Source organism: Momordica charantia (assembly GCF_013281855.1).
Source record: "Momordica charantia cultivar OHB3-1 chromosome 5 unlocalized genomic scaffold, Mcharantia_2.0 BLBB01000005.1, whole genome shotgun sequence".
Lineage (NCBI taxonomy): Eukaryota > Viridiplantae > Streptophyta > Magnoliopsida > Cucurbitales > Cucurbitaceae > Momordica > Momordica charantia.
The window spans coordinates 23,096,044-23,110,891 of NW_028275163.1; the positions used below are offsets into that span (position 1 = coordinate 23,096,044).

Consider the following 14,848-nt stretch of genomic DNA (forward strand, 5'->3'; position numbering starts at 1 on the left):
TTTTTTCGATGGTTAAACAACTATTTTCATCTTTATTTAATTATGCCATCTATTTGTTTTTTTTTTCCCAACGATTATTTTTTATTGAGTTTGAGTTTTTGAATTAATCGAACCTTCCGACTGTGTCTTACATGAAATTGTCGTCTAAATGGTAATTTTTTAAATGAATTATTAGTTTTTAGTAATTACTGAAATGTTTTTTTTTAGGAATTGAAAGTGTGTGTTAGTGTTAGGTAAACATTTTTATGTTAAGAATCGGACAATATAATAAAATTTATATAATTTATTAAGAAGTAAATGTAAAACTTTATCTCGTTAGTTAAGAATAATCAATGGTTTGTTTTGGTATTTAATTTTATTCAATAAATATTTATAGCATGTTATTGAAGTAGAATTTATTGAAAATTTTTGAAAAATAACCAAACTTTATATTTCAATAGCAAGGTTTCTCCATTTTTAATTTTTGGTACAATATTTCTAGAACCTAAAATTATTGTGCAAAAACCAAAAAAGTTGAAATCTAAAAAATCAACCAAATCAATTAAATTCAATTAGTTCGGTCAATTTAGATAATACATTAATTAGATAGACTTTATTCGGGTTAGCTAGATTGATTAATGGAAAAAAGTCTATTTTGGCATTAATTTTCAAGTTTTCTTATCAATTTGCTTACGCTTATCAAACTTACTCTTAAATCTTATATTTATTTTGTGATTATGTGTAGTGATGGGACAAGACTTTTATTATTGGATTTTACATTCTTATATGGTATTTATATTTTAAAGAAAAAAGAATATCAAAATATAGAAAAAAAATAATTAGAGAGAGAGAGAGAGAGAGAGAGAGAGAGAGAGAGAGAGAGAGAGAGAGAGAGAGAGAGAGAGAGAATGACACGGTATGAAGCTATCCAACTAATTTACTAAAATAATATCATTTCATTATTCAAGAAAATAAAGCCTGTTTATTAACTTTCTTTTTACATAACATTTTTGAAAATCCTCTTCAATTTTTCTTCTTTCCAAAAAAGATATTTAAGAAATTTCAAGAGAAAATTATTAATAAACACCATTATTTTGAAAGAAAAAAACAACAACAGAAGAAGACTAAAAACAAAATTGGTATTGGATGAGATTAAAATAATTAGAAATATAAAAATAGATTAATGGAAAATAAAAAAGGTGTGAAATAATAATGTGAGGTGGAGGGGTGTATTTGGAAATTGGAGGGAAACAAATAGGTAGGGTTGATGGGGATTGATGGATGTAGAGGTTCTTAGACTACACATCTTCCACAATTTGGCCAAAGAAATTAGGTATACTACCTTATTTATTTAAATTGTGACCATTTACCTTATTATTATTTTTAATTTTTGTTTCTTCTTCATCGTTTTGTTTTGTTTTCGATATTTCTAATGATTTCGAAAAATAAGTTTTTCCCTTAATAACGATGTAAGATGTTATGAGTTTTCTTTTACATAAGATTGTTGTTATTTTTCGGTTTGTCTTGGTAAGTCAATTTGAACCTTAGTTTTTAATTTTGTGGATTTGAACTTTAAATTTGAATATTTCCCTACCAATCAACTTGTAAATTATAAAAATCAAATCACAGAACACTGAAATCAAAGCATTACAATTTTTGAATGCATCCCTAAAAATAACTTATGGACCCATAAATATGATTGAACTTAAATAATATTACTTAATATAAAAAATAAGTAATTTATGATTTATGTACATTCATCTACCATAAATTGCATAGGAAGAAAGTGGAAGAAGTTTTTGGTTTTGACCCTAGAGAATTCATTTGCAATGAATTACATTCAATTGGATAATAATGACAATAATAAATTTTAATTTTTGTCTAATATGGACTAGGCAGGTACCTCTAACGTTAATTAAGGATAATAATTCAATGTAACAAATTATTTGTGGATGTAACATAACATATGCTATTTTGTTCTAACGATGAAAAATAAAAATTTGAGTAAGTTTTTTTTAACAATTATTGTGGTTCAAAAGCGTAAAAGGTATTAAGATTCATTTTGCTTTCGGGAGCACCTTAAACTTTTGTAATTACTCTCTCTTGAAATTCAAGCAAAAATAATTGGTCATGTTAACTTTCTTTGTTCTTCATTGATTATTTATTTTTTCTTTTTTAAAAGCTTTGTAGTGTTGAGGATAAAAATATAATTTAATAATATGAACAAAAAAGGGAAAAAGAAGAAACTTTCATAAACGAAAGATTTTTGGGTTCTAAATGGCCATTTTTCCAAGTGGGCTTGAACAGTTAATAACCTTGTTGGGTCGTCGAGTCTCGAGATGGGCTTTATTATGTGAGCTGGCAACCAGTATTGGACAGCACCTATATTAAATATTCTGTCTTTCTTTAATTGAAAATTATGATTCTCATTGACTTTTAACCAATTTAATTCATTTTTTAATAAAAAAAATAGATTAATAAATAAATTCATTTTGAAAAAATGTTTCAGATCAGATTCCCAATATGTAAGGCCAGCTCAAACTGGATTTGTGCAAATATTTTAGAGGTGTAACAAAAAAAAACATATATATATATATATATATATATTTAAATATTTGGTAGAATAAAAACATATGATTCTTCAAGATGGTCCAACTGTAGCAAAGTATTCTAACGATTAGGTAAATTTAGGGGAGAAGAAAAATGAAAAGCAATACAATTCGTTAAAATAATAATAATAATAATAATAATAAAGGTTAAATCGTAACAAAATTTGAAAGGATAACACATGAACTGAAAATAAAAATGTTAAAATGTAGGAGAGATAGTGAGAAAGAATTTATTTTGATTTAAAAATATATAACCGAATAAAAAAAGGCGAAAGGTTCAAAAGAAAATTTAAAAAAGGGTTTGGAAAAAACAAAGTAGACATTTGTTGTTAACAAATATTTGACCACATTTTTTAGAGTGATAAATAAAGACACTACTCTAATCTTTTTATTTTGGAGGAGCTCTTTTGTTTAATTATTTATATTCTTTTTTTAACATAATTAACCGTCATATTTTTTAATATTCTATCAATATTTTTTGAGTTTTTTTTTTTTATAGATTTGTCTGGCAAAGTTCTCGTTTCTTGTTTTTAGTTTTTAGAAACACGTGTTTGATAACTATTTATGTTTCTTGTGTCTTATTTCCGAGAACGGTTTCTAAAATTATGTAGAAATTTTAGAAACAAAAAAAATCAAGTTTCTTATTGTTGGTTTGTTTTCAATTTACGTAAATAAAAATATTATTTTATAATTCTTGACTTATAAAATACATAATAAATATTAAGAAATAAATAAAAAATAAATTTAAATATTAATTAAGGAATTCATTTTCATATAAAATTATACTTTTTTAACTTAAAATTTTGAAAAATGAGAAGCACAAAATGGTTACAAAATATATTTTATATTCTTTTTCTAATAAAAAAATGGTATAACAATAACAATAAACAATTAGCAAACTAGTTATATTTCTATTTTTCTTAAAAGAGAAACAAAAAATAATAAACCCTTATATTTTTACATGCTTGAATTAAAATTCAAACTTCACAAATTAGAAATCAAGATGCTTTACTGTCTTCTCTTATGGAAAATTTAGACAGAAAATTTTCAGATCTTTGTCTTATTTCTTGAACTTAATTATAGTTTTAAAAGTTTTAATTTGTTATCCAATTAGACAATCTTTTACCAACCGGAAATCTCACATATTCTTTACTCAATTTTAAACTCTAATACAAGTCAATTAATACAATTAGTCAAGTAATTATAACACTAAGTAATTATAACAACATGTCACATATTCAATATTGCAATAACAATGACGATTTATGAGATTAAGTTTAAGTTATAGAAAGTAATTAATACTCCAATGCATAGGAAGCAAATTGAAATGATATTCAAATCACTGGAAAAATTTGTAATTTAAAGAAAAATCAAGCTTTTCTCATATGTGTTCCTCATTATTACAAAATTATTGTACAACTTTAAAAATATTCGGTGTCCAAAAAGAGACAAAAAAAAACTTTAAAATGTTTACAACTACAAATTAAATATTTCTGCATGATTCAGGAGATGCACAAATTATTATTATTCCAATGATCCCTTCCTTTGCTCTCCACTCATGGACGAGGACACATCAGTAATTTTCCACCACCCACTCCTTAATTTCTCATCTCCAATCAAATCCTCCTTTTCATTGCCCCACCGGAATCCTGAAGATTTTCGGCGGAGTGATGGTGACTCAGTCCATTAACCTCCGTCTCCACCACTCTCCCCTTCGATCTCAGCCCACCGGCACCGCTCCGTCGTCTCTCAGGTACCTTTCTCTCCGATTAGCCCCAAATTGCTTCTTAAACGACGCTCTAATTTCACCCGCATGGCCTCCGCCGCCGGCCGGCCGACCAACGACCCGCATTTCCGCGATGCCGACTCTGCTCCGACGCTCGGCAGCGAAGATCTCCGGCCTACGACGCCGGAGCAGAGAACGCTCGCCTGGCCGGAGATGGCCACGCTTTGGGTGGGGCTGATCGTCGGCGTCCCGGCTTATTACCTGGCCGGAAGCTTGGTCGACCTCGGAATGGCGTGGTGGCAGGGCATCGCCACCGTCGTCGCCGCCAACGCCGTCACCGTAGCGGCGCTGGTTCTCACCGGCCATCCGGGGACCAAATACGGCATATCGTTCCCGATTCTTGCCCGATCGTCGTTCGGAATCCACGGCGCCCACGTCCCCACGCTTCTTCGAGCCCTAATCGGCTGCGGCTGGTACGGAATCGAAACATGGATCGCAGGCGAGGCGATTTTCATTCTATTACCGGAAAGTATCAAGGAATCTTCCTTCTCCCATGTTCTTCCATGGCTGGGAACTTCCCCTCTCGCGTTTTCTTGCTTCTTGGCGTTCTGGGTCGTTCAATTGGCCAGCGTTTGGAAAGGAATGGACGGAATTCGAAAACTGGAAACGTATTCTGCCCCAATTCTTGTTTTCCTCACGTTTGGGCTCTTGATTTGGTCTTATGTTAGGGCCGGTGGATTAGGGCATATGCTGTCTTTAACCTCGAAATTGTCTGCGTCGGAATTTTGGGCTTTGTTTTTCCCCTCTCTTACTGCTAACATAAGCTTTTGGGCGACTCTGGCTTTGAATATCCCCGATTTCACTCGCTACGCTAGAACCCAAAAGGACCAAATCCTCGGCCAATTAGGGCTTCCGATTTTCATGGGGGCGTTCACTTTCGTCGGCGTCGCCGTCACCTCCTCCACCGGGGTCATTTTCGGCCGGGTGATTTCCAACCCGATTGACCTTCTCGGCCACATCGGCGGATTCACCACCAAGGTTTTGGCGATTTTTGGGATCATCCTGGCCACCGTGACCACCAACGTCGCCGCCAATGTGGTGGCGCCGGCGAACGCGCTGGTGAATCTCAGCCCTTCTGTGTTCAGTTTCACGAGAGGCGCCGTGCTCACCGCCGTGGTCGGCATCGTCTTCCAGCCGTGGAGGCTTCTGAGCTCCAGCGAGAGCTTCGTTTACACTTGGCTTGTTGGGTACTCGGCGCTTTTGGGTCCGATCGGCGGGATAATGCTGACGGATTACTATCTGATCCGCCGGAGAGAATTGAGCGTCGAAGACTTGTATTCGTCGAGTCCTTCGGGGGCTTATTACTACTCCGGCGGGTTCAATTTGGCGGCGATGGCGGCGCTGGTCGTCGGAGTGTTGCCGGTGATTCCTGGGTTTTTGGAGAAGGTGGAGATCGTGTCTAGGGTTCCGAAAGTATTCGGAATTATTTACGGAAACGCCTGGTTTATAAGCTCCTTTTTGGCTGGTTTTTGCTATTGGGGTCTCTCTGTTCTGTTGAAACGGCAAAAAGTTCCTCGCCCTTTGGACCCACTTCTTTGAAGTGAAAAATCGCCACTCTCTCGGAGGAGGTGAAAAAAAAAAAAAGAAACGTTGTCATATTTGTAAATCTTTTTATTATATACTTTCAAAATAACCATTTCCTCATTATACCTTGATATTGGTAACAATTTAATATTTACTGTTAAAAATAAGGATAGATTTAATGAGAGTATGACATGGCTCATCCATGTGTACAAATTAATAGATAGTTACAAAGGAAAAAAATGTTTTTTCAGTCTCCATCTCTCTCAACTCTTTCTGAAGCACGACCCTCCTTGGACCTCTGACTCCATCCACATCGAATTTTCATGTCACTACACGTTCGCCACAAGTCTCGTCGTTGGAAATTCAATTGCAGAGTCGAAATCAACGAGCTTCATTCGTGAAGAGACATAAAAAAGACAAAGCAGAAAACCGCGTGACAATAGATTTCAGCAACACAACTTTACTTATATGAGACGTCGAAGTGAAGAGTTTGATATAGTCCAATTCCAAATCTACCAAGCACATGTTCTTCACTAGAAATTCCACAATCTTTATTTTCGTTGTGTTAACCAGATTTCTAACTGAAAATGCAAAATCAATATGTGAGCCCTAAATTAAATAATCCCCTCTTCGACAAAATTCCTTCTCGTCATTTTTCGTTACAGTTATTACACATATTTTCTTACTATCGCGTGTTGATTTTCGCAATCCAACAGTTGAAGCTCTGCCATTCACTTATTGGCGCTTTCTCTTCTTCTTCAAGCTTTATTTCTTTATGTGATTTTCGAAGGAAAACAAAATAAATGAATCTGGAATGGATTTCCAATTGGTTTGAGTTTCAAATTTTGCAGTGAAATTTCCTGATTCATTGCTGAAGGTTTAATGTTTTCATGTTGATTTCGACTCTGCAAATGAATTTCCGACGACAATGAGACCTATCACGAGCGTGTAATTCCTTGAAAGTCCGACGTGGATGGCGCCTGGAGGCGGACCAAGGGAAGTCGTGCATCTGATAAGGTCGAGAAAGGCGGGGACTGAGCAGCATTTTTTTTTTGCTTTGTAATTATTTTTTTTAATCTTGAACTGGTCCAAGTTTGAACCCGTTCACTATTGAACCGACATGCCCCTTATTTTTAACCGTAAGGATTAAATTGTTATCAATTTTAAAGTACAAGAATTAAATCGTTACTTGAATGAAAGTTCACGAATTAAATATGTTTTTTAACATTTTTATTTTTTTAGGTTAGCCGCTTTCCTTCGTTCGAGCCCGCGTTGGCACTTTCTTTTTAATTTAATTTGAAGTTTGAGCCGATAAACCAAATCGTAAATGTTAAGAATCTTACTAGCTAATTGTAAATAAAATTATTGAAAATGTATGTGTTATTCCCTCGTATCATTTCCATTATAGCTGAGCTTAAATATGGCAACCTGGCGGAGTTAGGTGACAATTCCTTAACTTTTTTTTTATTAGAAAACGTTTTAATTCTTTTTTTTTTTTATTTATAATCGGCCTTTTTAAAGTTTGAAATATATTTATAGAAATTAATATATTGTTAATATTGTTATATATAATAATTTATTATTTAAATATTAAATGGGATGGGGTTGGGGACGAGAATAGGGCGGAGAACCTCGATTAAAATTTTTAATTTGACCTCGTATCCGATCAAATCAGGGATTTCTCAATCCGAATAGGTTGGACCCGCAGGGATCCAGCCCCACGAGTTCTTTTGCCATCCTAGCTGAGATAGCTCGTTCCATTAAGTGAAGATTTACCGCTGTTCAAGGTGGGCCACGGCCCAGTAAATTTCAAGCACGTGGATTCAATTCAATGTGGCCCGAGAAAGGAAAGCCCACTTAAAATGGGCTTCATCCATGGCCTGGATAAGCGAAGGCAGCCCATATTGAAATTCTAACTCAGCATCACAACGACTTGTATAAAAATTTTCTGCAACTCCAATGTGAATATATTATATACTAATGAAATCCAAAATGTGTATATAAATAATTCCTTTTTAATTAAACCAGAGTGAAAGATTCGGACTTAATTTAACCTTTTTTTAATAGAAAAACCTAATTTAACAATTTTTTTTACAAGTCGGGTGAGAATTCGAACTCATGACTTTTTAGTTAGAGATAGGTGTCAATTGCTGCTGATCTAAGCTCATGTTTGTTTAATTTAATCAATTGGACTATGCTCATGTTAACAAAAATCAATATTTATTGAACTGATAGTGACAATATCAAATCTTTATAAATAAGTTGAATAAATGTCATCTTAAATTAAAATAACTAGCATCTAAGTAGATAATTACATTTGAATAATATCATGAAAGTGAGGACTCGAACCTCTAAACTTAAGGGATTAATACTATCTTTTTTAATACAATAACAATAAGAGTGAAGATTCGAACTTACAACATTTTGATCGATGATATATGCTTTAAGGGAGATAAGTACTTACTACTTAAGCTCATGTCACATAGATAATCACATAAATATATCACTAATATAGTTGTAAAGTTTAAAGATGAATATTTTTTTCCTCACATTATTGCACCCAATATCTTTTCATTACGACAATGTGCCATAAAAGAAAAAATTAATTCTAAAATTAGAGAGTTGAATTAAGGAAGGAACCCCTTCTAAATAAAATTAGGCAAGTGAATGAATATAAACGAACCATTCTACTCTCGAAAGGGTGACAACGTAGCACATACTAAGAAAATTGATTAAAAATAATAATAGAAATAAAGTTTGAATTATTATTATTATTTTTTTTTTTGAGCTACAACCATAAAATCGTGTTGACTTGAGTTTAAAGTCAATAATTGTATATGGTGGTCAACGATTTTACAGTGTATTTATTTATTTTTCTTTTTGTATTACGTCCCCTGACAGCTAGAATTTCCACGTAGTATTCCAAGAAGAAATCTATAACTTAAATATTTAAGAAAAACCAATAAAATAAGAAGCAATAATGTAGATTAAAATTTAAAAATGAGAGAAAATCCACGCGGGCCCCACATTTGACGTGGCAGCTAGAAACGACACCGTCCGTCGCGGCTATACGTTACGTATTGTTACCGGCGGGGGCCCAAAACAGAAAAGTCAACGGGAGGCGTGGACCCGGAGTCGGGTCAACCAAGACCGGGTCGAAGTCAAGATCGTGAGGCTACACGGGTCAAATCACCCGATCGAAATAAAACAGCCGGACTTGACCCGACGTTTGAATTTTTCCGTTTCCTAAACCCCATTTTTTTTTCGATATTACTGTTTTTTCTTTTTCTAAAGATTCTTTTTATACTATTCTCAATATTTATTTTTGCTACGCCATTAAAGTAATATAAAACCTAAGAAAATTTGTATTAATCTGATTGAATCTTAAACTTGAATTAACTGTAAAATTAATAATAGTGTAATGCAATAAAAGTAAGTAATTTCTTTTTTAAAAATTAATACAATTGTGTTTGGAGTAGAGTTTGAGAATATTACATCTATTCACCGACATACCTAAAAAACAAAAATATCTATTATAAAATAAGAATATCTCATATGAAACGATTTTCTTTTTTGTGTCTAACAATATTTAGAGATGCGTTTTGGGTGTAGATGAAAGATATTTATTTGTTTGCTGGCAAGGTTGAGTCAATTTTAAAGTTTGTCACCAATAAAAAAACAAAGAAAATAAAAAAGTTCTAAATTTCTTTCTAAATCTATCACATCTTTTAGCAAATGTGAATTTCTTTTTGTCAATTTTTTAATTTTCTTTTTGTTGTTTTTACTATGCTCAAACCAGCCCTTTCATCGTTATTTAAAAACGGTGGGAAAAAAAAAGGTAGAAAACCAAATTACTTTAAATAAAATTATGAGAAAAATGAAGATAAAAAAGTGTGGCAAATGGGTTTACCAACATGTTTCTTTTTCTTGTGTTAAGCAATCAGAATTATTTGGTGGCTTCAAGAATTTCAACTTATATAAACCCAAAGTCAAAAAAGCATATTCTTCTTAGCCAAAAGTTAATGGAATTTGTTTAATATATATTTTTTGTAATTTTATACAATATAATTTCTTGTACTGTGAATTTTACGTTTCGTTAATTGATGGCTTTGGGCTGTGTTTGACGTTGTTTCTATAAATAATAGTTTTCTTTTCCCTACAAAAATTGTTTTACTTTATTTTGTATACTTTTCTATTACAAAGTTGTCATAAAATAAGACAAATTCTAATTTGAAAATTTTGTAAAGAAATGAAAGGATTATTTTATACTTTTCTTGTCTTTATTTAATCATATATCTAATATTTTATACGTGAATATAAAATTATGACAATCAACTATATCAAATTTAAAAAACTTAGCCATCTTGTTAACTTTTAAATTACTATATTGCTTTAGATTAAATTAAACTATTTGAGAGAATATAACAATATAAATATATATTAAGTGTCATATTGAATCCTAGATCATAGATCAGTGACTATAATAGTTTGAACTAATTCACTTTTCATACTTTAAAATTTTACTCATAGTTTGAACTCATTCACTTTTCATACTTTAAAATTTTACTCAACATTTTTTAACCATTAGGCTAACTCAAGATTGTTGAAATGCATTGAAGTTTGAAATACTACGTGTTTTAAATTTTTAATTTGATAAAATAGATCAAATACTATACCCCATGAGATCGATAAAATATTTACTTATTTTATTTGACTTTAGCACGTAGTAACTTACATGGTACAAAATTTTATGGTATTGTATAGAAAATGGACCAAGCTCATAAAAAATTACTATTTCTGAATTCAATATTTCATTAATTTGGACTTGCGTGTGGGTTGATTAGTGTGATTCAAGGTTGAGTGTTGATATCCAATTCCTAGGAAGCAGTTTAGGTGACAACACTTAGTGTCCAGGTCGAATTTCTTATTGTCAGTTTGGGTGTTTGACGGTATTCGCAGTTCTTGCCCCAAATTATAGGGATCCTCTGGTGAAGCCACACGGCACCAATTCTCGATTATCCACAAAAAGGGAAAAAAAATTCATATTTCATCATTCTTTTAACGTTTAGCGTTTATAATGATTTAATTGAAACAATTTGAATGTATAAGACCATTAATTTCTCATAAATATTGCTTAGATTCATTTGATAATTTTACTTTTTCCCTATTTTTATTGAGAGAAAAAGAAAAAAAAAAAAGAAAAAAGAGTTTGACATTTCTCATTTATTTTGTCTTTAAACCTCATATATAATGTTGAGATCAGCACTCTTTAAATTTGAAAAAATAAGATGTGTTTAATAGTTACCAAATGGTATATGACTTCTAAAACATTATAGAAAAGAATCCAAAAAATGAAAACATTAGAACTTATTCTTCCAAATTCTCCTCCACAATTTCTCAATTACAAAAACAACAATTCACCATATATATATCATCTAAGTTGAAAAAAGGGGAATCATAAACTAGGGTTTCCTTTAGACCCACAAAATCCCAAAACTCATTACATAATATCATACCAATCCCAACCCCTAGTTAAAAGCACAATTAACAATCCAATTTTCCCTCTTCCAACTTTACCCTTGACAAATACCAAAAACCCTTCTGTTTTTTATATATATATATATATATATATCAATAAATAATTTTTCTAGACTCTAAGAAGTTCTTCCTTTTAGGCTCACGAGAGGTGATGTATTCAAGGAAAGTTTCAAAATCAGTGTCTTTATAAAGCTTTGGATTCTCTTCATTCACAAGCTTTGGCCATGGCTTGATTGTGGAGTTGAAAGGAAGGCTGTGCAGTGTTGCCACTGAGATTCTTGGCCTGTCTGCATTCACCACTACCCTGTGAAGAACACTCTTGTACCTTCCATTGCTGAATATCTGTCGTGAAAAACAACTTCATCAGTTCCCCAAATTCAAATAAATTTCTACAAACGCAACCATAGTTTCATCCAAAAACCCTTCCAAATTAGTTCGGAGCAATATAACAAAAGTTTATAATATACAGTGCTGATCCCCTTGTAGCTAGCAACTTGATTTTATTAATATTTATGTAGTTCCCATCTTAAAATTTTGTTAGGTCAATTTTCTTTTCAATGTAGGATCCTTAATATGCCTTTTCAAGATCGTAGTTTTTTTGACTCTTTGATCTTAACTAGATCCCATTTTTGGACCGGATACTCGTTTGAACTTTTGGACTCTAATACCACATTAATATACATGGATTCCACCTCAAAATCAATTGGAGAGGAGTTTATATTATAAACCCTTACATGGGATCCTTAACGATTTTGAGATGGAATCCTATGAATATTGATATGGTATGATTATAGTCCAAAAAACTCAAATGAGCATCCGATTCAAAAATGTGATCCGGACCAACATCAATCGAATCATCATCTTGAGAGACATGTTAAGGATCAGGTGTATTGAAGTCGTATCAAAAAATAAGTAGGAGAAAGGAAAAAAAAAAACCCCACCTCAAGATGATCACCGATGTTGACAACAAAGGAATTGGGCAAAGGTTTTACAGTGACCCATTTGTTTTGGAAGTGAATTTGAAGGCCTTCAACTTGGTCTTGAAGGAGAAGAGTGAGGAAGCCATAATCAGAGTGTGGTGGCATTCCTAGGGTTAGCTCAGGCTGTGGACATGGAGGGTAACAATTCACCACCATTAATTGGCTTCCATCTTCAAACTCCTTCACAATCTCCCTCTCTTCTTCTTTCTCATCCATAACCCCCAAGCTCTCAACAATGGCTTCCACCAACATCAGAAACAGGCCTCGGGTTTGCTGGGCATAGGCGGCGGCTGAGCCACGGAAGGCGGCCGGAGACGAAGGCCAGTGGGGGAGGAGGTGCTCCAAGTTGGGGTTGCAAGTCAGCTTCAGGAAGTCTCTCCAGCAGAAAACGTTGTCTTTGTTTTGGTTGAAACTTGTCCCGTAACGCACTGTCGCATGCATGTTGGACGACATGTAGTTCGCTCGCTCCTCGAATGGAAGCTCGAAGAACTTTGAGCATACTTCTCTCACGTTCGTTATCACTTCGCTTGAAATTTCATGGTTTATCAACTGCGTATTATCAAAATTTTCTATTATAAATTTTTGTTAGGTGCTTTATCATTTCAATATTTGATGTTTAATATAACTTGTGTCCTACCCAATCTTTATATTTTAAAAATATATTCGTCAATTTTCAAATTTGTGTTAGATTATTCACTTTAGTTCCTACCAAATATTAAAGATATGATTTATTAGATACAAAATTAGAAAACTAAAAAATTTAAAAACCTAGAAAGAGTATAAGGATCAATTCTTTACCTGAAAGAAGCCAAATTCTTGGCAGGCGTCGCTCAGACAACGGAGGACTTGTCTACGATTGGGGCCAAGGAGCTCGGCGAAGTCAATGACGGGCAGCTCAACGGTGCCAACGACATTGAGGACATGGCCACCATCAGGTTGGCACAAGTCGGGACGCTCCGAATTGGGAAGCACATACTTAGAAGGGAGCTTGCTCAAGCCGTTTTCACACAGATGCTTCACTCCCTTTTGGAACATCTGAACTTCAGATGCAATGGCCTTATTGTTCTTCTCAGCTGCCATTGCCGGAGCCATAATCTTCAAAAACAAAACTACAAAACAAAACCCTAAAAAAGACACAGAAAAAACACAAAGTGGCATAAAGAGAAAGAAGAGAGAAATAAATTAAGAGAGAATAATGCTCCCACCTTGGGGATTGTGTTGAGTGTTTCTGTGGAGAAATGGAGGCAAAGTTTGAGATTATATATAGAGAAGAGAGAGAGGGGAAAAAGGGCAATTTCTGGGAAACCAGAATTGGTATTATTTGTGAATCAATGGGAGGGAAAAATGGAATTAAAAATGGATTAGAAAGCGTTGACAAAATCCAGTCAGAAGCTGTTGGAATTGGAAGTGGTAGGGACAAAGGAAACCCACTCCACAGCTGCTTAAAAATAGCTTCATTAATGGAAGGTGATATATATTATAATTTTATCTGTCTTCTTCTTATTTTCTCTAAAATGGCTGACTTTTTAGGGCACAGGGCATAGCCTAGCTAGGGCCCAGCCTTGGCTTTAATTTCTTCTTCATGTTTGTGTCTTGGGTCACATTGACATTGATGTTAAATTATGCATATTCAGTTCACCCGCCCGCCGAATCCCGACAAAAATTTGATGACGATTTCGTTTTTAGTTATTTTTAGGTACATTTGAGTTCTTAATTAGCTATATTTATAGAGTAAAAAGTGGAGGATTTATTTTGTTTTTTAAATTTAAGTTAGATGTGTTTATTAACTTAATTTTAAAATACCAAAGGGTTATCAAATGAGGACTTAAATATATGTCGACAGATTAATACTTTCATCAATATATTTTTTAAATTGAGAGGTTTTAGATTTTGATAATTTTAGTCAAAATGTAGTATTGAATAAGTTATGAGTAATATATAAAAAAAGAATGCCAGGTTCAATTATGATTTGTGAACTTATAATGGTGTGTTATTTAGTCGCCTTTGGGGGAAATACTTACATAAGAAGAGATATGAGAATTCTTTTTATAAGAAAAATTAAAAGATTATCAAATTTCTAATTGGAATGAAATTTACTGTTCGGCCAACAAGTAGGCAAATATTATACTTTCTAATTTAAAAAGTTTTAAATGAGTCATTTTAACGTTTTAAGGTTGTATCTATATAGTTGTAATAAATAAAATTTATAATAGGAAGATTAATTTTATGCATAATAAGTCATTGTGTTAACTCCATTAATTTAATGATTATGCCTCGCTGAACTATCTGAAATAAATATGTCGTGTAATCTTTAAATGATACAAGGTGTCCCAAATCAAATTCCATTACCCGACACAAAATTGAATATTAAAGAACTCTATTAATTTTTTTCTTTTCAAGTATTAATGACCTATTAGTAGAACTCTGAAAGT

The 14,848-nt window shown here is 32.9% G+C and overlaps 2 protein-coding genes across 4 annotated transcripts; one reads left to right on the forward strand and one right to left on the reverse strand.

Annotated features, from left to right (window-relative positions):
* Positions 1-3,943: 3,943 nt before the first annotated feature.
* Positions 3,944-6,153, forward strand: NCS1 (permease, cytosine/purines, uracil, thiamine, allantoin family protein). The gene is given in 2 exon segments (XM_088123607.1): positions 3,944-4,292; positions 4,295-6,153. Coding segments are annotated over 2 exon segments (1,653 nt in total). The 5' UTR covers positions 3,944-4,258; the 3' UTR covers positions 5,914-6,153.
* A 5,090-nt stretch (positions 6,154-11,243) lies between these two features.
* On the reverse strand, positions 11,244-13,725 carry LOC111014266 (2-oxoglutarate (2OG) and Fe(II)-dependent oxygenase superfamily protein). 3 transcript variants are annotated; one of them, XM_022288933.2, is made up of 4 exons: positions 13,622-13,725; positions 13,215-13,525; positions 12,378-12,965; positions 11,244-11,778 (listed from the first exon to the last, which is right to left on the reverse strand). In XM_022288933.2, exons 2-4 carry the CDS (start codon positions 13,506-13,508, stop codon positions 11,530-11,532), a joined length of 1,131 nt encoding a protein of 376 aa, XP_022144625.1. In that variant the 5' UTR covers positions 13,509-13,525; positions 13,622-13,725; the 3' UTR covers positions 11,244-11,529. The 3 variants fall into 3 exon arrangements, with proteins under 3 accessions (XP_022144625.1, XP_022144624.1, XP_022144623.1); XM_022288932.2 differs by having other exon boundaries at positions 13,215-13,540; positions 13,622-13,706; XM_022288931.2 differs by having other exon boundaries at positions 13,215-13,664.
* Between the last annotated feature and the right edge of the window lie 1,123 nt (positions 13,726-14,848).

What these genes read in the sequence shown, in the direction of transcription:
- LOC111014266 (XM_022288931.2), bottom strand. Translation starts at nt 13,574, where the DNA reads ATGCCACTTTGTGTTTTTTCTGTGTCTTTTTTAGGGTTTTGTTTTGTA. An exon ending in AAGAATTTGGCTTCTTTCAG is followed by an intron (nt 12,966 to 13,214) that starts GTAAAGAATTGA and finishes GATAATACGCAG; the next exon opens with TTGATAAACCATGAAATTTC. An exon ending in ACATCGGTGATCATCTTGAG is followed by an intron (nt 11,779 to 12,377) that starts GTGGGGTTTTTT and finishes TTTTCACGACAG; the next exon opens with ATATTCAGCAATGGAAGGTA.